The sequence below is a fragment of the Marmota marmota genome, unplaced genomic scaffold (genome assembly GCF_001458135.2).
Source record: "Marmota marmota marmota unplaced genomic scaffold, marMar, whole genome shotgun sequence".
Lineage (NCBI taxonomy): Eukaryota > Metazoa > Chordata > Mammalia > Rodentia > Sciuridae > Marmota > Marmota marmota.
In genome coordinates, this window is record NW_026000185.1 from 19509129 (window position 1) to 19532158 (window position 23030).

The 23030-nt window shown below is 54.0% G+C and overlaps 1 protein-coding gene across 1 annotated transcript in view; it reads right to left on the reverse strand.

Annotated features, from left to right (window-relative positions):
* The window catches only part of Gsg1l (GSG1 like), a 113598-nt gene that overhangs the window by 21109 nt on the left and 69459 nt on the right, over window positions 1-23030 (reverse strand). The window contains exons 3-4 of the mRNA XM_015491193.2: window positions 12187-12298; window positions 50-217 (exon numbers count right to left, since the gene is read on the reverse strand). Of these exons, the coding sequence (XP_015346679.1) occupies window positions 50-217; window positions 12187-12298 (280 nt within the window). The remainder of the gene's footprint in view (window positions 1-49; window positions 218-12186; window positions 12299-23030) is intronic.

Below are 23030 nucleotides of genomic sequence, written 5' to 3' on the forward strand. Positions count from 1 at the left end.
CCGAGCTTTGGTTTCCCAAAGGTGGCCTGAGGTGCCCGTGTGCGCTGACCTCTCGCGGAAGTACTTGATGGCCTCAGGGTCGATGAAGGTCGGCTCCTCCCGGTAGCCCTGCTCAAACACCTTGCGCTTGTGCCGGAACTCGATGACCGTCTTGGTGTAGGAGTTGAGCGTGGTGACAGAGGCCGCCATGCAGCAGGTGAAGGAGCCCCACGCCAGGCTGCAGAGAGATCGGGGACACGCCACCGTGAGGGCGCAGGGGACAGGAAACCCACGCACACACCCACATTCACCGGGGCTTCGTGCCTGTCCCCTCTGGGCCACACCCTGAGCAGATGCGGCTGAGGACAGCACAAGACCTGGCTGCCCACTCCCAGTAGGATCTGGGGAGAGTCAGGGTCCACTGCACCGTGGACAGCGCTCCCAGAGGGGAGGGAGGAGGACAGCGAGTCATCCTGTCCCAGGGGGCTGGCATCAGGAAGGTCACACCTGCGTCTGGCAGGATGCGCGGTGGCCAAGGAAAAGGGCATCCCTGAAGGGAACATCTGGGCAGAGGCAGAGAGGTGAGGTGGCCTCGGGCATCCACAGACCACGGGCCACTCCCTGTGGGAGGTGGGGACACTGGCCACTGGCGTGAGGATGGGGATTAACCGGAGGGGATGATGGAGGAGGAGATGAGAACTTTTGTTCACGTGTGGCACGATGTCTAGCCTCTGGGCCTCACATTCTTTGTGTCACTTTGGTGGACGTTCACAATGGCATTGTCTCACAGGGTTGTCACATGGATCAAGACAGCCCACAGAACACATCTTGGAATGGAACGAGGAGGCGCTCGGGAAGCTGGCTCCCGTCACTGTGGTCACTATCACCAGGCTTCCCGCTCCCTGCTTCTCTGTGACATGGTTTGTGGTCACAGGGACCTGCTTGGTCCCTATTCCGTGTCTTTCCCAGGGTGGCGGGGAGGCTGGGCTGCCCTCCCTGGACGGGGGTGCTGAGCCCAAAGCTGGGGAGTCTCTTGTCCACCCCAGGACAGAGAGGGAAGGGAGGGGTGAGCTCGGGGTCTCAGCTGGCCACGTGTCAACTCTAGAAACTGCTTCGTGCCCGATTCCCGTGACCAAAGCTGCGTTTGTGTTCGGTTCCAGGAGTGGGGGCCCTGCCCGGCTCCAGCTCTGCCTGACTTGGTTTCTGGTCCCTGTTTCCAGTCTCTGTCTTGAGGACTGGCTTCCTCCACCCCAGGGGTTCCTTGGGGCTGTTCCAGCCCTGCACTGTCCCAGCCCCTGGGGCTCCCGGGGACCGGCTCACTCAGATCTGACACTGCTCTGAGGTTAGGGATTATGACAGCCAATTTCTGCCCGATTTCCCGAGCAGCACAGCGGCCTTCGGAAGCTGGTCTCTGGACACCACCCCCCAGCACTTCCCAAGGTCAGGGTAGCCCACCTCCTGCGCCCACTGAGACTCTTTGGCCAGCTTCACAGAACGACAGAGCAAGGGAAAATCTGAGGACTCGGCCTTTCTCAGAGGAATCGCCAATAATCATCTATTTCCTTCAACGCCAAACCCGCCAATAGCTCCCCCAGGTCCTTTGTGATAAGAAGCTCACTGAGGTCTCCCAGACGCCCCGTGTGTTTGTAACACAGTTTGGGGACATGGGCCTGGCCTTTCTAAGAACTTCCTTGTCCACCAAAGCCCAGCACCCAGAGCCACTCACAGACGACTGGACGAGGGCTGAACATCTGAGCCGAGGGGCTCCAATCACCCTCTCCCCCGAGGCTCAAGGTGTCTCTTTATGTTGGTGCCATGAAAACTCAGAACTTGACGGGGGACCGTGGGGCAGGGTCCATCCCACTCTCGGCTAACAGGCCCCGATTCTGGGAGGGTCACCCCTGCACTCCTCACAGGTCACCTGGTAGGTGCAGAGGAGCCCCACCCCCAACCCCTGGGGGTGAGCATGTGACCCAGGCCCGGCCAATGAGCTTGCAGCTTCTCTCCAGCCTCAACCCTGGTTCAAGGATGGGCACATGACCCTGGTCAGGCCCAGGAAACTCAATCTCAGGACTTTGGCGGGAGCTCTGGGGAAACAGGGCTCATCTTCCTACAAGAGTGCTAAGCTGGTGGCCCAGGAGCAGCAGGGACCCTCTCGCCACCACCCAGCCCGATCATGAAGCTGAACCAAGAGAAAACAGGGTCATAAAGGAGTGGAAGCCATTATCCCTGGGCCTGTCAATCATGAGAGCGCAGAGTGTTTATTTTGGGGGAGGGGGGTGGGAATTCTAAATATGCACAAAGAATCCCTCCTATTGCCATTTCTAAGCACATCCATTAGTGACCTCACCCAATCAATCCCTGACCACCATTAATCTGTTCTTCATTTCTAGAGTTTCATTGCTTCAAGAATGTTATATAAATGAAATCGTACAGTCTGAATGCTTGGGATTGGCTTGTCCAGTCAGCATACTTCTCCGGTGACTCATCCAAATTATCGTGTAGATGCACAGTTTCTTTACATTGCTGAATAGCATTCTCAACGGTGATGTGTGAATTTCTTCACATCTTCACCAGCATTTGCTGTTGCTGCTGTTTTTCACTTTAGCTACTCTGATAGATGTGCCGTAATATCATCGCGACTTTAGTTTGCATTTCCCCGATTGCTAATGGAATTGAACAACTTTTCCCTTGCTGATATGCTCTCTGTATATCATCTTTAACAACATGTGTGTTCTTTTACCCATTTTCTAATTGGATGATTTTGTTTTTCTTGACTGTTGAGTGTTGGGAGGTCTCTAGAGAGCTTACCCCTTAGTCCTTCGTCAGATGTGTGATTTGTAAATATTTCCTTTCCGTAGCTGCTCTTTTCAACTTCTTAAAAGGCTGTTTTACAAAATCAAAAGGTTTGATTTTGAGGAAATCTAATTGATCAGTTTTTCCCTTTTACACTTTTGATGTCTAGTCTAAGAACTCTTGGCCTCGTCCAAGATCCCAAAGATTTTCTCCTGTACTTTTCTAAAAGTTTCATAGTTTGTGTGTAAGTCTGTGACCCGTTTGGCATTAATTGTTGGAGAAGGTGTGGAATTTAGATCAGTGCTGATTTTTTCTTCCTAGACATGTCTAATAGCTCCAGCACCATTTGTTAGAAAGGTGCAAATTAGGTCCAAACTAATTTGCACCTTTGTCAAAATTAGTTGGGCAACTTACCTGGGTCTATTTTTAGGTGCCTGATTCTGCTCTAGTATCACTCAGCCTGGATTACCAGAAGAAGTCTTGAAATTGGGTAGAACTGTCCCACCTCATTTCATTCTTCTTTTTCAAAATTGTTTCTGTTATTTGAGTTTCCTCACCTTTCCATATAATTTTCAGAATATTCTTATTTATCTCTAAAGGAAATTTTGCTGAAAACGGACAGGTGTTGTATGAAACCTATTTGCCAATGTATGAATTGGTAGCTTCACTATGTGGAGTGTTTTGGTCCATGAACATGGTATGTCTCTCTGTTTATCAAGATCACTTATTTCTTTCGTTGGTATGTTGTGTTTTTTTTTTTTTTTTCAGCATGCAAGTCCTAAGGAATTGTGGAATTGAAGCCCATTTCATATTTTTTTTTAGCATTTGGTATCATGTTTTTAGTTGTGTGGTCCAAATTTTCATTGTTAAGTTTATAGAAATATAAGTGATTTTGTATTTTCATCTCAGATCCTAAGATTGTGCTTGGGATTAGGTCTAAGCGTTTTGGGGGGTAGAGTCCTTAGATTCTTCTACATTTTCTGTCATTTACACGTAGGCAGAATTTATTTCTTCCTTTCTGACTTGCATGAGTCTCATTTCCTTTGCATGTTTTATTGCACTAGCTAGAACTTCCACACTATTTTGAATAACAGTGGTATTCCCGACATTCATCAGAAAACATTCAGTCTTTCAACATTAAGCACCATGTTCACTATAGGTATTTTGTAGATGTTAGTTATCACATTGAGGAAATTCCCTCTACTCCTAATTTTCTGGGAGAGATGTTTTTCTTTTTTTCCAGTTGTATGTAAATAGATTTCAATTTATGTCATTCTTTTTCTTCATCAATTGATACGATCTTGTGATTTTTTTTTTCTTCTTTAGCCTGTTAACAGGGTGGCGGACACTGACTGATTTTCAAATATTGAACCAGCTTTCATCCTAGAATAAAATCCACTCTATAAATATTCATGACTCCCCGTTGGCTACTATATCATTAAGGATTTCTAACATCTATATTCATGAGAAACCACTAGTTGGTGGTTCTCTCTCAGGCACTGTCTTTGTCTGCTCTGATGTTGGGATGTTGGGGTTCAGATATGAGGTGTCCCCCAAGAGCTGAGGTGTGAGACGACGCAAGCAAATCTCGGGGTGAAGTGACTGGGTCAGGAGAGCCTCAACCTCATCAGCACATTAATCCCCCTGAATGGACTAACTGGGGGGTGACCATGGACAGGTGGGGTGCAGCTGGAGGGGGCAGGTCATGGGGAGCGTGCCTTTTGTCTCTGGTGAGCTGAGCTCTCTCTCTGCTTCCCGGTTGCCACGTCCCAAGCTGCTTTCCTTATCCACCCCCTTCTGCCATGATGTCCTCACCCTGGCCTGCAACAACAGAGTTGGCAGTCCCTGGGCTGAGACCTCTGAAACCAAGAGGTCAGGTCTTTTGGTCACAGCAGCAAAAACACTTGTCCAAAGCACAGGATAATACTCATCTCATCAACTTTTAAATCATAAAATGTTCCCTCTTCTAATTTCTGAAAGAAACTAGGTGCTCATCCTTATTTAAATCCTAGTTGGAATGTTCTGGTAAAACCGTTGTGGAAAAAAAAAAAAAAACGTTGTGGGCCAAGGTTCATTTCTGAATGTTTTAAAGTTATGAACTTAATTTCCTCCGTAATCATAGAGATATTAAATCACCTACTTCATATTGGGTGAATTGTATTGGTTTGGGCTTCTAGAGGAATTGGTCCATTTCATCCAAATTGTCAAAGTCATGAGCACAGAGTCACTTTTAGCATTTCCTGATTACACTGTTGACGTCTATGGCCTCTATGGCCCAGGTACAATTCAGAAGCACACTGTTTAGTTTCCACATATTTTCAGATCTTCCTAGCATCTTGGTTAGAGTCCATGAAGGTCAGAGAACACATTCTATATGATCTGTGTTGGCATATGGTTTTTTTATTTGTTTTTGTTGTTTTACAAGGGATTGAACCCAAAGGTGCTTAACTACTGAGGCACACCCCCAGCCACTTTTTATATTTTTGTTTTGAAACAGGGTCTTGCTAAGTTGCTGAGGCTGGCCTCAAACCTGTGATCCTTCTGCCTCAGCCTCCCAGTCCACTTATCTCGATGTATTTGATGTGGGTATATAAAATCAATGTGCATCCTGCTGTTGTTGGATGGAGTGTTCCTATTGGTTGGTGGTCTGGTTGAGTTCTATATCTTTGCTTGTTTTTTTGTTTTGTTGTTCTATTATTGCCCTTGGTCTACTTTATCTAAAGAAAATGTTCCATGATTATTTGACTTTTAAATTTTTTGATTCTATGATGTTGCAAAAGATACTCACCGGGTAGAAATCATACTTCCAATTTTGAATTTCGACCTTTTCCTGGAATAGTGAGGAGGGATACGATACTCTTTCATGATGCTGGATGGTGGCACCAAGCCCAGGTTCTCAGGCTGCTGTGTGATCACAAGGGGAAGCAACCAACACTGTATTTTACTGAGTTGTCAGATTTTTCTTTTTGGATATCGTGCTTTGTGTTTTCACATCCCATTGTGTCTTCAAAATCCCAAGTTCCATGTGTACATCAGATACTGAGCACTTTATTATAAAATGGGCTTTTCGTTCAATGATTTTTGTCAACTTTAGACTAATGTAAGTGTTCTGATCGTGTTTAAGGTAGGCTGGGCCCACCAATGGTGTTTGGTGGGCTGGGCATATTAAATATATTTTCGACTTACAATATTTCAACTTACCATGTGTCTATCAGGATGTAACCCCATCATAAGTCGAGGAGCATTTGTATTAATAGAGCCAGTCCTGCTTCCTTTTGATTAATATTTGCATGATATACATGTTCTATTCTTTTATGTTCAACATCTCTATCTCATTGTACTTAGAGTAAGTCTCTTGCAGACAGTATGGAGTTGGGTGATGTTTTCTAAATCCACTCTGCCAATCTCTGACTTTTGATTGGTGTATTTAGACCATTTACATTTAGTATAATTAATTATAGCTTATGCCTGTCAATTTATTTTTGCTATTTTTTTTCTTTTTATTCTATTTATTGTTTCTCTTTTTCTTTTGATTGTTTCCCTATGGGCTACTCAAACTCTTTTTAGAATTATTTTGATTTGGTTTTGAATGTATCTCTCTATATCTGTTTTGGGTGCTCTAAGTCTTACATTTTATATACACAATGAATCACAGTCTACTGCTGTTGACATTTTGCTATTTGAGTGAACCACAGAAATCTTGGCTCCATTTATGTCCCTTTTTATCTTCTTCTATTTATAATATAATTGTCTTAAATCTTTCTTCTCTTATTATTTAGAACTACATCAGATCATATGATTTTTTGCTTCAATCATCAGACATAATTATGAAAAATCAAAAGGAGAGCTAAAATTTCTCTTTTTATTTTTCCTTTTTTGACATTAAAAACTTCATTTTTAAAATTTCTATTCTGATTAAAGAACTCACTCTGGGCCATTTTTTTTAGGGTAGTTTGGCTGGCAACAGATTTTCTCAGTTTTCCTTAATCTGATGATGTCTTGATCAACCTTTCATTCTTGAAGTGAATTTTTGCAACATATAGAAATCTGAGTTGAGAGTTACTTTCTTTTAGCCCTTGAAAAATGTCATGCCACCTCCTTCCGGCTCTCTTGGTTTCTGATGCAAAATCAACTATCACTTGAATTAATTTTTCACTATTTTTCAGATGTTGGTTTTCTCTCACTACTTTTAACGTGTTTTTTTTTTTCTTTGACTTGAGTTTTTAAGTTTGACTAAGATGTGTCTTGGTATGGCTTTCTTTGGGTTCTACTATTTAATCTCTTGACTCTGTCGATTCATGTCTTATAAAATCTGGGATGTTTTCAGCCGTTATTTGAATACTTTTTAAGTCCTACCTTCTTTCTCTTCTCCTTCTGGAACTCCAATGTCTGTTCATTTTTTAAGTCTATTTTCTGTATTTTGTTCAGAGATGGGGTCACATACATTGTCCTCTCATTGATTCCACTGAGTCCTTCATCTGTTGTTCCCAATCCATTTTCTATTTTGGTCATTGTAGTTTCCAACTCTATACTTTCCATTCAATTTTTCTTCACATCTTCGAGTTCTTTCTGAAGACTTCATATTTTGTCAAGGGTGTTTGCAATTGCTTGTTGGCATATTGTTATCACAAGTGCCTTAGAACCTTTATCAGATAATTTCAACATCTCTCTCATTTCCATATTGGGGTCTATTGGGTTGGGAGTCGCCCCGGCTCCAAAGACTAACTTCCCCATCCCCCAAGAAGAGCCGTCCAATGGTGAGCCCTGCTGGCTCACATGATCCTGCCGTCCAATGGTGAGCCCCGCTGGCTCACATGATCCTTACCCACCAATCAGACTAGCCCTGCTGGCTCACCTGATCCTTACCCACCAATTCAAAAAGCACCCCATGCCAACTGTCAAACCGCCCCCGGCTCTATAAATACGCAGAGCTGTTCCTCAATAAATGGGCATTTGCTCCAACCGCAAGCCTTGATCCTTCTTTCATATTGACTGCCTTTTTTTTTTTTTTCTATTCAAGTTGAGATCTCCCTGGCTCTTGAGATGGTCAGTGATTCCAACTGCAATCTTGACATTTTGGGGTATTTTTTGTGAGACTCTGGAGCGTGTGCAAACCTTCTGCATTAGCCGACTCCCTCTGACTCCGTGCTGAATGGAAGGGGTGCTCTGCCTGGTCACTTCCAGGTAAGGGTGGGAGTCTGGATTTCCCGCTGGGCTCCCTTTGTCATTTAAGATGGAGCCGATTCCTGGTTAGTGCTAAGCAGGGTTGGGTTCTGGCTCCAATGAGGCCTCTGGCTGGGAGGGGCAAGGGTCCTTCATTACAGCCCCTTAAGCAGCCTCCACTGACACATGGGGAGGAGCCATGGTCTCATCAGCGTTAGGCAAAAATCCTCTCACCTCTGCTTCTCCTCTGACAGGTACCAGCTGGGAGAAGGAGGCTCTCCTAGCTACTGCCTGGTGGAGGCATGTGGCCTCCACTGCACTGAGGGTGGGGCTTTTTACTGTCCAGTGGGTGGGTCCCCCGACTCTGGCAGAACTTGGGTAAACAGGGAGGTTGAGCTGCCTCATTAAAGCAAAAATGGGTTCCCCATCCCTTGCTGGCCCAGGTCGGGGTGGATTCACTTGTTTGTTTTGTTCTGTGCCTTTGGGCATCTCTGAGTTTCCAACTTCAGCCGGAGTCTGGGATGGATGACAGAACTCGCCAAAGCGTTACTCCCTGATCCACCTCCCAGAGTCTTCTTGTTTAATGTGTTAACACCCAAGGATTCTAGCTGTACTGAGCAGGAGGAAGAGGGGAAAAGAATGTCGACTCCGACTTCCTGGAAGTGGAATTCCTGAGCGTTTCTCCTTCTGATTATCCCATCTCCTCTCACACTCCAAAATCTCAGCATTAGGAAAACGAGAGCCTTGTTCGGTTCACTGCGATAGCTTGGCACCTAGCACAGTGCCTGGCACATAGTAGGTGCTCAATAAATAGTTGAGGGGTGAGTGAATAAATGCAGATCCAATGAAAACAGCTAAAAACAGATATGGAAATGCTCTTCTGGTGTCCGCGTGGCTGAGGGGCTCAGGGCTCTGTCCACGAGCCCTCGACTCCCTGTCCCTCTCGCCCTCAGGCCCCAGAGGGCACCCTCACAGGACAGTGAGGACCTTGAAAACTCAGGCTGGAACACGTCCAGGAGTTTGTGGCTTGCATTTCTGAGCTGGTGCAATGAGACTTGTGGGTGGATGGCCTGGTTTTGGGAGCTGGGGGAGAGTGGACACTGGGGAGGAGAGGGGAGGGGTGACGAGGAAGGGGTGGTTGTCCACCTACTCTGTCCTCTAGGAGCTGCAGGGGGAGGGGCGGAGGGGGGCTGAGGAACGGCTGCAGATCCACATGAGCGCCCCCGGCCCTGCCCCGTGGGAAGATGGTGAGTGACCAGGAGGGAGGCCCGAGAAGCCCAGGTTCCCTGTTGGGGTGGAGCAGGGCACTAGCCCCCAGCCTGGCCCTTCTTGCCCAAGAGTCAGCAGGCGGGGAGCTGAACCCCACAGGCCCTAGGGCGCAGCTGCTCCAGCCACGGCTTCAGGGCCCCTCGGGCAGCCACCTCCCTCTCCCTCCTGGTCCCAGAGAAAAGGAGGCCAGAGCCCCGCGGGGGAGGAGTAAAGGCAGCTTCCTGCTGACCACGCAGCCACTCCGCGGTGACAAGCACAGCAAAGTAAGTCTCCCCTGAGGTCTTGGGGGCAGCAGCAGCCCTGCCCCACTAAGGATCAGCTGCCCCGACGCCAGCTCAGCTCTGCAGGGAGGGAGGGGCAGCTGGAGGCCCCACCGAGGAAGGAGCCTGTCCTGCCCATTCCGCAGGGCCCGGGAGGCTGGAGAGGGGGGAGGCCGCCGTGAGGGCCCTGGGCTCCACAGAGCCTGGGCGTCGGGTGCAGAGAGGCGCCCAGGAGGAGGAAGGACGCTCCTGGACCACTGTGCCACTCTCTGCTCTGTGACCTGGGACAGATTGCTTACTCCTCTGGGCTCCTAGATCACATGGTCTCCCACTCCATGGGTCTAGGGCGTGGCCACTCTGGATGGGGGTCCCCGGGTGCTGGGCCCGAGAGGCCACCTGCCCTCCTCTCCGTGGAGCCCGAATGCAGAACAGAAGGCGGCGGACAGACTCCCACCCCCTGCCATGTTGACAACCGAGCAGGGCCAGGCGGGCCACTGAGGGAAGTGGGTGGGGAGTGTGGGGCAGGAGGGACAGGTGGGGCCTGGGGCAGCCGAGGCCCAGATGGAGATGCCGGGTACAAAGCCAGTCAGGGCCTGGAGATGTCCCAAGGGCAGGGACAAACGGAAATCTGTGCATCGAGGTGGACCCTTGACCTTGAGGATGTCACAGACCAAACTTAAAGAACCCGGTGGCCAAACTAACCTGCGGGCTCAGCCCAGGGCTGTGACCTGCAGCCTCCGAGGCTGATCACGTGACTTGGGGCCACAGACCTGAATGTCCCTTAGCTTCCTAATCCCTGAAGTGGGGGTACCAACTCCTCCCCTGGGGTCAAGGGCAGGGGAGGCAGCTGGGCACAGCTGGTGTCCTGGGCTGGTCCACCACCTCCATCCCTGGAGCCACACGCTGCCTGCTGCCCGGGGCCCAGGTCTTCTTGTGCCTGGGGACAGCGGGGCAGAGGTGGAGGAAGGGCAGGCAGGAGGCTCCCCAGATGTGGCCCTTTGGGTCCCACAGCTCGCAGTGAGTGCGGTGGCCTTACCCAGGCTCAAGGTCACAGCGTCACTGGTGGTCACCGCTGTGATGAAGCAGGAGCCTGGTCCCCATGGCCTTCCAGCCTGGCTAGACACGCGTTCTGTCGTCCCTCAGTGGAGGGGACAGTGGTGACCCTGAGCTCTGGGCCTCGTCACGTGCTGGTGTCACCAGGCTCCTGCTCCGTGCCAGGCCCACGTGCTTCACCCCGAGGCTGGAATCCTTGACTTCTCTGTGCCTTGTGCTCCACTATGATTCACGACTCCAGTGCACACGGCCCACTCTCAAACGTGAGCCCCCTTCCTTTGTCCACTTCTCTGGGTCAGGGTGACTGTGTTCCAAGGTCAAGGTCGTAAGGAGGAACTGCTCAGGGAAGGGAAGGTAGAGGGGCCAGAGCCAAGCTGTTTCCCTGGGATGGTTCTGCTTGTGGGAAGAGGGATGGTGTGAACAGGTCAAGGCCCTTTTAAGGTAAATCCTTTTTGACTAGGAGACTCAAGCCTCTCTCATTGGTTCCAGGAGGGTCACGTGACTTCACTGAGCCAATGGAAGTGTTTCTGACCGTATTGGGAAGAAGCCATCTCTCTGCTGGTTTTGCTACATTTGTGATAGGCAAGCCTGGAAATGCACTAGGTGCCATCTTTGTCACCACCTGGGGGAAGCTGCTTGAGGACGAAGCTGATACACAGGGAACAAAACAGGAAAGAGGGGGAGAAAGACTGAGCTTTGGATGGAAGCACCCGGTCACCTGGATCCAGCTGAACCTGAAGCAGACATTGCGGTAGCTCATCAGCATCCGTTCCACTCTTTTGCCATTTGAGAGATTTGGACTTATTCCTAGCTCCAGAGGCAGGCCTGGCTGGGCGGGGCCAATAAGCTCATGGCATTGTCCCTGGCCTTGGTGGCAAATCCAGACGGACAAAATGACCCAAGCCCTTCAGAGGGAGAAGCAGGCGTGAGCAGCCCTCTGGCACCATGATCCGCGGCCTCTCCTCCTTGCTTGGACTCAGGCGGGTGGATTTTCCCATTCCGGGGGCAGAGAGCCCCGGGGAGCCACCGGATCTTTCCGTTACAGGAACGAATAAACACCCTGTGTCCACCCACAGGCAAAGGTCCCCTGACTTTTCTTTCTTCTGCACGTGGAACTCTGAGGCGCTGACCCAGCCCCTGTACCCAGGGCTCCCTCCTACCCTGGGGGACCACCAGAATCTTCCCCAGTCCCGGGACCCCAGGCCCCACGGGCTCCCATCTCCACTCCCAGAGCTGGCCAAGGGCAGCGGCTGGCCGAGGGCCCGAGAGTAGACATTTTAGACCGTGGACCATTTGGTCTCCGTGACAACGCTCGGGGCTGGGGATGTCGTGTGAGAGTGGTCACAGATGAGACCCCACAGTGCTCCGAGGAGGACTGTGTACCGACGCTGGACTCTCAATCTCCTTAACCCTCACCTGGCCCAGAACATTCTTTATTGGTTTATTTTCAGGGGTTTAAGAATGTGGACACGACACGGAGCCCGAGGACCGCTGGGAACTGGGGTGAGCCGGCTGTGACTCGCGGGCCGTGGTCTGGAACCCTGCCCGGCTCTGGGGCCCGTTGAGTCCTTGCCGTGGCTCCTGCCCACCTGGCCGGGCCTCTGAAGCCCCCCAGGCCCCAGGGCTCTGGGCCTCGCAGGCTGTCACCTGGAGTAACGCCACTCACCAGAAGGACCATCCGTAGTCCCAGGAATGGGGCCTCCAGTCTTCAGGGCCGAGGCTCACGGTGACCTGGAACACCTGAGTGTACATCATGTGGGCGACCATTCCCAGGAGGCCTGTGGGCGGGACAGAGGGGTCAGCACGGGAGAAGCCAGAGGGGACCTCGCTCCCCAGCCCCAGGGCCCTGAGCCACCTGCTGGGAGAGACGCGCCCAGGGGAGGGAGGGTTTTCCAGGTCAAAGAGCCCAGGTGAGGTCAAGGGCAGCCACCGGCCGGAAGCCTTTCTGTAAAGGGCCGGTGAGTACATGGCCTCAGGTCTGGTCTCTGTGCACTGTGTAAGTGAGCATCCTGGCTGTGTCCCAATAAAACTTTATTTACACAAGCAGGCAGGGGGCCGGATTCAGCCAACGGCCGTGGTGTGCTGCTGCCTGTGTTCTAAGGTCTCCGGGGACAAGCAGCCTGGGGCGTGTCCTTCAAACTGCAGGTCTTCACTAGCTGGGCATATGGCGCACATGGCTCGGGAGGCTGAGGCAGGAGGATCACGAGTTCAAAGCCAGCCTCAGCCAAAGCAAGGTGCTAAGCAACTCAGTGAGACCCTGTCTCTAAATAAATTACAAAATAGGGCTGGGATGGGGCTCGGTGGGTGAGGGCCCCTGAGTTCAATCCCAGTATCCCCCCCCCCAAGAAAAAAAGGAGAGGAGCTATCTGGTACCGTCAACTGTAGCAGAAGTGGAATATTACTTGGTTAAAAAAAATTCAGTTCCGTGTATGTGCCCGTGGGTGCAGTGATTATAATGTGAGTTGTGTGGCTCAGAAGCTCTGGCTTGGGGAAACTTTGGCCTCAAGGGATCCGAATGTGAATTGTCTTCCATTGGTACTTTTCCTGTGTGGCCCTGGGCAAGGCACTTCACCTCTCTGAGCCTCAAATCTTTCCATCAACCCCCAAATGAGGATGACGGCAGGTGCGCTGGGTCACCAGTGACTAGAGGCAGGAGGCCTCAGTGCCTGGTGCCAAGTGCACGTGAGTCATTACAGAGCCCAGGGTTCTTTCAAAGCGGGGCACTTCTCTGTGGGAAGCGGGTGTGTGGACTGGGGTGGCTGGAGCCCTCGTGGGTACCACAGCATGTGGCTAAGTGACACGGAGTTAAGCTTAGGAAGCAGTGATAGAGTGAGCAAGCCACCATGCTTGTGCGCCTCCTGTATGCCAGGCCCTCAGTCAGACGCCTTCACCTCCCACGTTCTCTCTTCTCATCTTCATAACAACCCGCCGAAGTAAGGAGCATGATTAGGGCCCATGCACCGTTGTCCAGGTTGCCCACTGCACATTGCTACAGGGAGCGGGTCATATCACAGTCTGTGAATGCCACTCCCTGACTGAGGCAGTCACACCTGCAAGCTGTCTGTGGTGGCTCGGATTATGATCATTCCTATTTCAAAGGAAAGAAAATGAAAGCTCTGTGTGGTAAAGTCGGTCCGAGGTCGCGCTGTGGATGGCTCTGAACACCCGGGCTGCCTGGAATGCTCCTGTCCCTCGCCTGGCTGGCCCCCGCCACCACTTCCCTAACTCCTAAAGAGGCGGCCAGAGAAAGGGTGGCGGTAAGGACAGGAGTGGGGACAAGAGAGACAGAAGCGAAGAGGGAAAGAGGCTCGAGTCCCGAACCAGCCTGGGGAGGGGGGGGACACCCTGCCTTCCAGGGTGCGAGGTGAATGTTCAGCAAATCTGAAAAAATCAAAATAAAAAGGAAAAGGGGGACGTGCCCTAATTTGTAGCATTTGCTAGTCCCCATGCAACCAATGCGGAGTCCCTGGGGCAGATCAGAGGGGCCCCTCCGGCCCCAGTGGACCTCTGTGTCTCTCCCGCCCGTCACTTGCCCAGGCCCCACCCAGACGGGGGACTCGACCTTGCCACGTCTCAGCCAGGGTCACTCCGCGGTGCTCTCTGACCTCAGAGGGAGGCGCCTTTTCAGGGCCGTGTGGACGTCCTGGGTCAGGAAGTCCAGGGACGGAGGAGGGTGACAATGACAGGTGCTGAGGTCCCCAAAGACTCACCCAAACCCCCACCAACATAAAGCCTGAAAATTTTTGCCTGTCACATGGTGAAAAACGACAGCCCAGCATTTGGGGTTTTGTATTTCCCTTGTGACAGGTGAGTCTGGGCGGCTTCACCTGCTTCTTGACCGTTTTTATTTTGTCTTCTGGGAGTGCACCGCTCGTGTCCTTTGTCAACTGTCTCTGTGAGCACGTGCTTTTGAAAAGTCAACTTCCTTCTCACTCGGTGAGGACTCTGTCTGTACAGGATACTGACCCTATCTCTGCACGGACGGTCGATGGCCCAGTGTTTCTCTTTCCTCCTGTGTAGCACATTAAAAAAAAACTGATAAAGTTTATTTATTTTTGGTAGCAGGGATGTTTCGCCACTGAGCCACACCCCCAGTCGTTTTTTTTTGTTTTTTTTTTTTGAAACAAGGTCTCACTAAGTTGCTGAGGCTGACCTCCAATGTGTGATCCTCCTGCCTCAGCCTCCTGAGCCGCCAAGATTACAAGTATGCACCACCGTGCCCTGCTAAACATTCCTAAGAGCAGTTTTAGGTTCATTTAAAAGAACTGAGCATGAAGCACAGAGCTCCCATAAACCCCTTTCTGGGCCTGTGCAGTTTTCCCTTCTGGATCACGACTTGCTTCTGTAACGGTGGATAAACGCATATCGATACTCTGTGACCGAGACCCATCCTTCATGATCTGGTTCCTTCTTTCTACTGTGGATTCTCTGGGTTTTGACAAATGTATCCATCCACCTGAGCCCATCAGGACAGGCTCATCCAGAATAGAACACTCTGTGGCAAGTCTCCTGGGCCCTACCTGTTCGTCCCACTCGGACCAAACTCTTGGCAACCACTGATCTTTTTCCTGCCCCACGGTTTGGGTCATATGGGCTGGAGTTGCACAGAATGTCACCTTTCAGATTGACTCTTTCCAACTAGCAACATAAATTTCAGGTTTCTGGCTTTTCCGGCCAGATAGCTCCTTCCTTTTTATTTCAGGAAAAAACATTCCATTCTCAGGACGCGGCATCTCTCCATCTCCAACTCCCCTCGGCTGGACATCTCGATTTGGTCACGCGTTTTTGAAGTTGGTGCAGAACATATCTGTCTTTCCCTTTGTGGTCTTGGCTTCCTGGAGCTACTTTAAGAAAACCAACACCGTTCACACGGTCTCCTATATTTTTCTAACGGACCCAGAGATGTTGATGTTAATCCGTCAGGAATTTACTTGGAGGATTTGCAGAGGACGGGAGGCGTGGAGAGGACTTAAGTTTTGCATTTTTTTTTTTCAATTAACAAATTGCCTTGAGTTCTTACAGAACAGTCCCTTCTTTCCTCACTGACTCTAAACGACTCCATTGTACAGGTCTGAAAGCATCCAGAACCTGAAAATCCAAAATACTCCAGAATCTAACCATCTTTTGGGCACTGAGTTGACACCACCACCCGGCCCCACGTGACACATTGCAGTCCAGATGCAGGTGTGTTAAAAACATCGAGGAAATCATCTTGCGGCCCAGTGTCCGAGGCGTGGAGGAAACAGGCAAGAAGCTGGTGTGGGGACTTGGCTCCCGCCCACCCCTGAGATGGCTCTCCACGTGTCCGTAAATATTCCCCAATCCGAAAAAAATCCAAAATCCAAAGCACGTCTGGTCCCGAGCATTTCGGATAAGGGATCCTCAAGCGTCCCCCAAGCCCTGTTTCCCGAGTCATCGATCTGTCCCACCGGCCCCTCTGTCTCTGTTCCTGTGACAGTGCCACACTGGTTAAGTCATCAGACCTTGGTGTCCTCCGTGATCCAGGGCAGATCTCTGCTCCTTTGGTCTAGAACAGCTGCCCTCCCCAGGAGCCAGCCCCGGGCAGGCAGGGCATGGACACGGTCCTTCTCCTCGCTCTCCAGGTCCTCGGCTATTACGACGGCCACGGCGGCTCCCACTGAGCCACACCCCCAGTCGTTTTTTTGTTTTGTTTTGTTTTGTTTTTAAGCTTTATATCAGAGAGGCCCCTCCGGCCCCAGTGGACCTCTGAATCTCTCCCGCCCATCACTTGACCCAGGTCCCATCCAGCAGAATGCCCAGCCAGTCCGGCTCCTTGGAGAGTTACCTGACTTCCCAGTTCCTTAGATTTTCCATCTGTAAAATGGGAATTGTGGGTAGGCACATCTAAGGAGCTTCGGCGAGGAAGGGAAGTGAGGCTGAGCGGAGCCGGCCTTCTGGAAGGACCGGGGAGACGTGACCCGCGGTATCTTCATGTGACACCTCCCAGCTACGCCCAGAAGGCGAGGCCCAGCCTGCTGCGGAATAATTGATTTCCCAAAATCTTAGTTGAGAAAAGCATCGATTCCTAAATTGAATTCCATTCATCCCCAAACAGGAAAGGCCGGGCTTTAGGAAAACTCAATAAATGAAAATTACAATTCACTCAGAGACACCTCGGAGAGACTCCGTGATCGCATTTTAAAGATTCTGCTTCGAAAAATGGGCCCTCGGTCACGTTTTGAGACGTGAGTTTGTTCTGTCCAGCGGGGTCCGCGACAGGGTCTGTCCCGAGTGTCCTCAGCTGGAGGGACGCTCCCAGGCCTCCAAATCGGGAAGAGACTTCCCACTGCGTTGGGGCACCTGAGCCTCATCCTGAGGTGGGGACAGGTCCTCGCTGCTCGAGGGGGGATCCTGAGAACCCTCGGGGTGCAGGATGAGGTCAAGGGCCCAGAGCCGTGCGGAGGGAGATGGGATCCTAGCAGAGCAGCGAGGGGGCGATCCTAGAGGCAGGGTCGAGAGAAGGTCGCAGAAGGTTCTAGAACACAGGGCTGGGACGCCTGGCCAGGGAATCGGGGCACCAGGAACCTGAACGTGAGACTCCAGCTCCAGGGCAGATTCGCTCCTCGCCAGGGAGCCCCGGTGAGGCCAGGTCAGAGGGGAGGCTGGCGGTGGGGAGGCTCGAGGGCCGGGGGGACAGCACAACCAAGGAAGGGCACGTGACTTGCTGGGCAGTGTCCCCAGCCCTGGGAGACCTGTGCTCCAAAGTGAGCTCAGGCAGCAAGGCCATGGATTCAGGTGACACAGGGCTGCCAGTGGGGACGCCCCTGTCATCCTTCGCCACGTCCCTGGGGGGTGGGGTGCTGGTGCCGGGGCATCCCCGAGACCTGGACCCAGGTCCCCAGGACACCTTCTGAGGACACACGCTCCAGGCTGCAGGGGCTGCTGGGCGACCCAGATTCCAGGACCCGGCTGGCACCTGCCTGGCTGTTTGGATGTCTCCTGTGAATTCCAGGCTGCCCTCAGGGACGGTGGCGGGAGGTGGCTGATGAACTGACCACGGTAGGGATCGTTACCGAAGACGCCAGGCTGTTCCCGGGAGCCCAGCGCCCAAATCCACAGCCTCCTGTGGTCGGGAGCTGGTCTGGACCCTCCAGGGCGGGGGATGGGGAGAAGCAGGACCCGGGGCCATGGGTGGTGACCACACATGCAGGCCCAGGCAGGCCAGCAAGAGGCCACAGACCCCAGAGGCCACAGACCAAATCAGGACGCCCCGCTCAGGTACCTGCTGAATTAACTGAGACCAGAGCGAGGAGCCAGGGAGGGCAGGGACTGCTGGCCTGGGGCAGGAGCCTGGGGTGAGAGGCCCTGCCCTCCCCCCCATCTCTTTGCCTCTTTCTTGTCCCCTTGGGGGGCATGACCACAGGGAGCCCTGGAGCCGGGCCACAAGCCTGGGGCCAGCACGTGCTGCTGCGCTGGGGACACGGGCAAGACCATTCTCCCGTGGAGCAGCTGTGACCCTTACCTGCATGTCTCGGGCAGAGGATACCTAGAGCCAGAACAGGTGTCACCAGGGGGGGCCCATTTAGGAATGACGGAACTGTCCATCTGGAGGTGAGGCGTCGGGAGCGCCATGAACCCACTAATCGCTCTGCTCTGTGCCCTTGGGACACAGACGCTCGAGATCTGAGTGTCTCGTGAGTGACCTGCTCACGTACACTTGGTGTCCCTGCCTCTGCTCCTCCTGTTCTGTGACAAGCAGGACTGACCCCTCCCCCTCCCCCCCACAGCTCCCTCTCCAGCTCAGGCCTGGGCAGGGCTCAGGACAACACCCTCCTGGAGGAACAGGCTCCTGTCGTCCCCCAGTGCCACCCGACATGGGCCCTCTCTGGACCCCACGCGGGCTCCGTCCACCCCTCCCTGGTCTGTTAGGGCAGGGCAGGATGGAAGGACAGACAGCTGCAGGAAAACCCACTGCTCTTACGGACACGTGGCGGGTAGCCCAGTGGGATGCACCAGGACTTTCTTGTCGATGGAGGGAAAGCGACTGGGGCAAGTGGCCAGGCCTCCCCGTGCTCCCAGGGGGACAGGAGGGACAGCCACAGCCAGGCTCCACCCTGAGTCAGAGAAGCCCAGGGCTGGCCGGCTGGGGAGGCCAGGAGAGGCTCCCTGCTTGGTGTGGTGGTCCCAGCCACTGGGGAGGCCGAGGCAGGAGGCTGGCTTGAGGAGGTTAAGTAGGGATGGCGGGGAGGGGAGGGAGGCCACGGAGGGCTAAGCAGGGCACTTGATGGGCAGTTCTAAGCCATCTAGCCTCACCCTGAGGACACCACTGTAAGTTGGGTGCATTTTTTTTTTTTTTTGCGGCACTGGAGATGGAACCCGGGGCCTCGCTGCTGAGTGGTGAATGGATTGGAGAGAATCGGAGGCCACGGGGCTCAGGAGGGGCAGCACAGGACGCTCCACCCAAGGAGTGGGGTACAGGAGGGGTGGGCAGGTGGGCGGCCAGGATGCCTGGGTATCAGCAAACCCCCCAACCCCGGAAAGTCAGGAACGGGGAGGGCCCGGGGGGATCTGGGCGCTGCTGGAGGAGGCTGTTTGGAGTGACCCAGTTCCCATCTGCCCCACCGCAGCCTCCCGGAGAGGGAAAGTGTCGGTGTCCATGAGACCGTCAGCGGGAGGCAGAGGGAAAATAAGATAAATCCCTTATGCACACCGACCCCAGCCCCAGCTGCTGGCCCCAGCAGAGAGCACAGGCTGTCACGGCGGTGTCCTTCAGCCTGGTGGGGGGTGGCACGCCGCGTGCACCCGGTTGCCTGCTCTGCACACCCTCCCCCGGCCGGGAGCCAGGGCTGTTGAAAGGCTCAGACCTATTTTTAAAGAAGGAGCTATTTTTAGCCACTCTCCAGAGAACCCGCAGCCTCTCTTGGTAGCGTATTTCGGGGTTTTCAAAGTTGCTCCTCACACATAACCTCCACCTTCCAGCTCCGACTTCAGCTGATCTCATGCTCTGGCCTCCGAGGACCAGGGACGGGCGGGATGGCAACTTCTCACTTCCAGAGCCTCTGCCCTGTCCAGAAGGGTCTCCTCTCAGACCACCTGAGTCACCCCCTCCCTCTTGTTTGGATTCTGCCTTTTACAGTGGAGTGGCCCAAATCGGAGGTGACATTTAAAGGGGGACCCTCCTTCTCTACCCAGCCACCCCCACCCAGCCCCAAGGTGATGAAAAGACCCAGGCCCTGCAGGTGGGGCTCCAGGATGGTCCATAAGAACGTGGCCCCGGGGACTGGCAGCCCGGGTGAGCGGGTGCTGGACACCCATATTCTCCACCGCCCGTCTCCTTCCTCACTTGGGTGACCAGATGTAAAACATTCGTGGTGTCAGGGCACAGCTGCAGGAGACCTGAGGTACAAGGGCCATTTTCTGGCTTTGGGGACTTCAAAAGCTGACATGAGGTGTGTGAGGACACGGGTTTGGGGACTTGCAAGGTCAAGCAGCAGCCATTGCTATTCCGTCGTCCACCTTGAAGCCAGGTAAAGCCACCTGCCTAGGGGACAGGGAGCCGGGGACTGGGGGAAGGGAGGGAGGGGGGTGGGGCAGGCAGGGGAGGGAAGACAGGATGATCCCGAGGGCTATGGTTGGAGACGCCATGTCCCCCAAAGAGCTGGCACCTACTCAGTGCGTCCTGGTTGGCTGGCCTCGAACTTCTGATCCTCCTGCCTCAGCCTCCTGAGTCACTGGGTTGCAGACCACGGCACCAGCTCACCGTGTGCCATTATTAAGATCGCGGTCAGGAGAGTGGGGGCGTCTTGCAGATGCAGCACAGGGGACAGGGCCCTGCACAGGTTCTGCCGTGCCTCAGGTGCCCTCTTGGCTCTCCCGATGGTCTCCTCGACCAGGACGGTTGAGAGCTGGTAAAATCATGGAATTAGCTGCCCAGGCCATTTCTGGGAGTGAAAGATTAAAAATTAAAATGATCCTGGCACCGCAGGAGGGCAGGGGCCGAAATGACGGTGGAATGGAAGTGACATCTGGGGTCCCCCGTGGAGGAGGAGTGAGCAGAGCCCCGAAGACACAGGACTGACCAGGTCAGAGCTGCCCAGAGCCCAGGTGCCCCTCTGGGCCACTCGGACCTATTTAAAGCCACCATTTCTAAGCCTCAGCCCTCCCTGCATTTGGGGACAGAAGATCCTTGGCCGTGGAACCCCTGGGCACCGAGGGATGCTTAGCAGTGTCCCCAGCCTCTGCCCATTAGGAGTCACACACACGCACACACAGCCCTGATGTGACATCCAGATGTGCAAGTGCTGCCGATGTCCTTGGGACCCGGGGCGAGGCAGCCAAGCTGCTGCCTGGAGCCAGGCTCGAGGTGCTGCCCCGACATGTTGATGACCCCGATGGCTTTCATAGTCACCTGCTCTTTATTGAAGTGACACTGGCCTTATGTTTCTGGTAGGGACCTGAGGTTCCCTTTCTGAATAAATTCCAGTTTCCAAAAACAACCCCGAGTGATTTAGAGGCGAGGCTAAGTCTACAGGGTACACGGGGCCCGTGCAGGGGTGACACTGAGGCGGGACATCCGGGAGGTGGAGCGAGAGGGAGGCTGTGTCAATCCCCTCTGTCCCTCTGATTGCCTTGGTCTGTTGTTCTACCCACCCCCCCTTCCGCAGAGGTCTGACCACAGGCCGGGGCTCCGGGCAGGAATGGTCCCTGTGTCCCCATCTCAGGTGTGGGTCCCCTGACCTGCACGAAGCAACCCGTGATCGGTTGGGGACTGGAATTTCAGGCCCCTCCTCACCCCTGCCAGCCTGGGGAGCCCCAGGAGCCGCCCGGCCCGGCCCTCCCTGCTCGGGGGGTTGAATTAGCCGAACCGCAAACCCGCTGCTCTGGCCGGCTGGGCTCCCAGTGCCCTGAGAGCCACCTCCCTGCCCGGCGCTGCGATACCAGCCAATTAGCTCCAGTCCTCAGGAAGCTGCCTGTGCCTGGGGAAAATGACGGCTGGAGCAGCCGTGTGGCTGCAGAACCTCCAGAGAGCCAAGAGAGGCTGTTCCCCCACCCGGGGCACTTCACGGTTTGTAAAGACGCAACCATCCTGAGTCCTGCGCCATCCTAGCCTTATCCCAGGAGGGTGAGGCTTGGTCACAGCTTATTTGACACAGGAGAGAGCAAAGCTCAGAAAGGCAAAGCAACCTATCCAAGGGTAACACAGCATGAAGTCTGCCAGAGCCTGAGTCCAGGTGATCCCATCGCGGCCTCTTCGTTCATTCGTTCAACAAACGTTTATTAAGCATCTACTTTATGGCAGGCTCTCTCCATGGTCCAGGAAATAGAGGAATGTACAAGACAGTTTTCCTGCCCGCGTGAAGCTGAGACTCTTACGAAAGGAGACAGAAAATAAAAACGGGAGCCAATTTTAAAACTCTGAGTTTTATTAATGCTACGCAGGGAAGAAGGGGACAGGAGGGGACGGGAGGGTGGCTGGGTCGGTGGTTGAGCCAAGGAAGCCAGGGCGGGGCCCCAGGGACCTGGCAAATGTGCAGCTCTGGGGACCAGACCTGGTGGGGAGAAGAGCAAGGCAGGAAGGGCACGGGGCCACTCAGCGTCACACCTGGGGCGGGGAGTGGGGGGATGCTCCCTTGAGGAGTCACCAGAGGGTCTGGGGCTGGGCGACACTGTCAGCCTCACGTCCGTCCAAAGCCCCAAGTTCCTCTGCCCGCCCCTGGGCTTCCCCTGACCTCTGGCTCCAGGGCTCACGGAGGGACCCAGAAACAGGTGGAAAACAGGTGGACTGCAGGCTCTGGCGGCCACCTCTGTCCTGGGACTGGATCTGAGCTGTGTCCCCTTCAGGACTGGGACCCAGACCCACACCTGGCCAGGGGTCAGGAGGACGGGGCTGCACTGAGGTCCGCGGGGACGCTGAGGCCCGGCCCTGGGCCGAGCAGCTCTGAGGCTGCCTGGGACAGGGAGGGCAGCGCCCAGGGGACCTCCGGCACCTCACACCTGGCCTGGATGTCACTGCCGGGACTCCCACTGGCCCTGGTGCCCCTGCTCAAGGCCCTCGGCAATTTCTATCTGGCGTATTCCGTGGGCCGGGGTGGAGTTTCCTGCCATCCTCTGAGGGGTCCTGCGACTCCGGCAGGTGGCCCCAGCCAGGCTCCCTCGGGCTCAGACGGGGGCGTAGGTCTGGGACGCCCCGGGGTCTGCGTGGTGCCACTGCTCGGGGACCCACATCTGCAGAGCAGCGGAGGTCGTGGGGAAGCCCTCGGCCCCCGGGCTCCTCCAGGCCAGGCAATGTCACACGCCGCGTGCAGCCTGGCTCTGTCAGAGGGAGCAGGACTGGGAGAGCGGCCCCTCCTTCCAGGCAGGGTGTCCCTGTCCTCGGTGCCAGCCGCCACCTCCCAGAGACAAACGGTGGCAGGCACAGGCTCACTCAGCGCCTCACAATAGCCACACGGAGCAGTCTCCGCCTGGGTGGGGGGGGAGAGTCACTGTCCCCGCCTCCTGGGGGGGGAGTCTCCGCCTCCTGGGGGGTTGAGAGTGAGTCCCCGTCTCCTG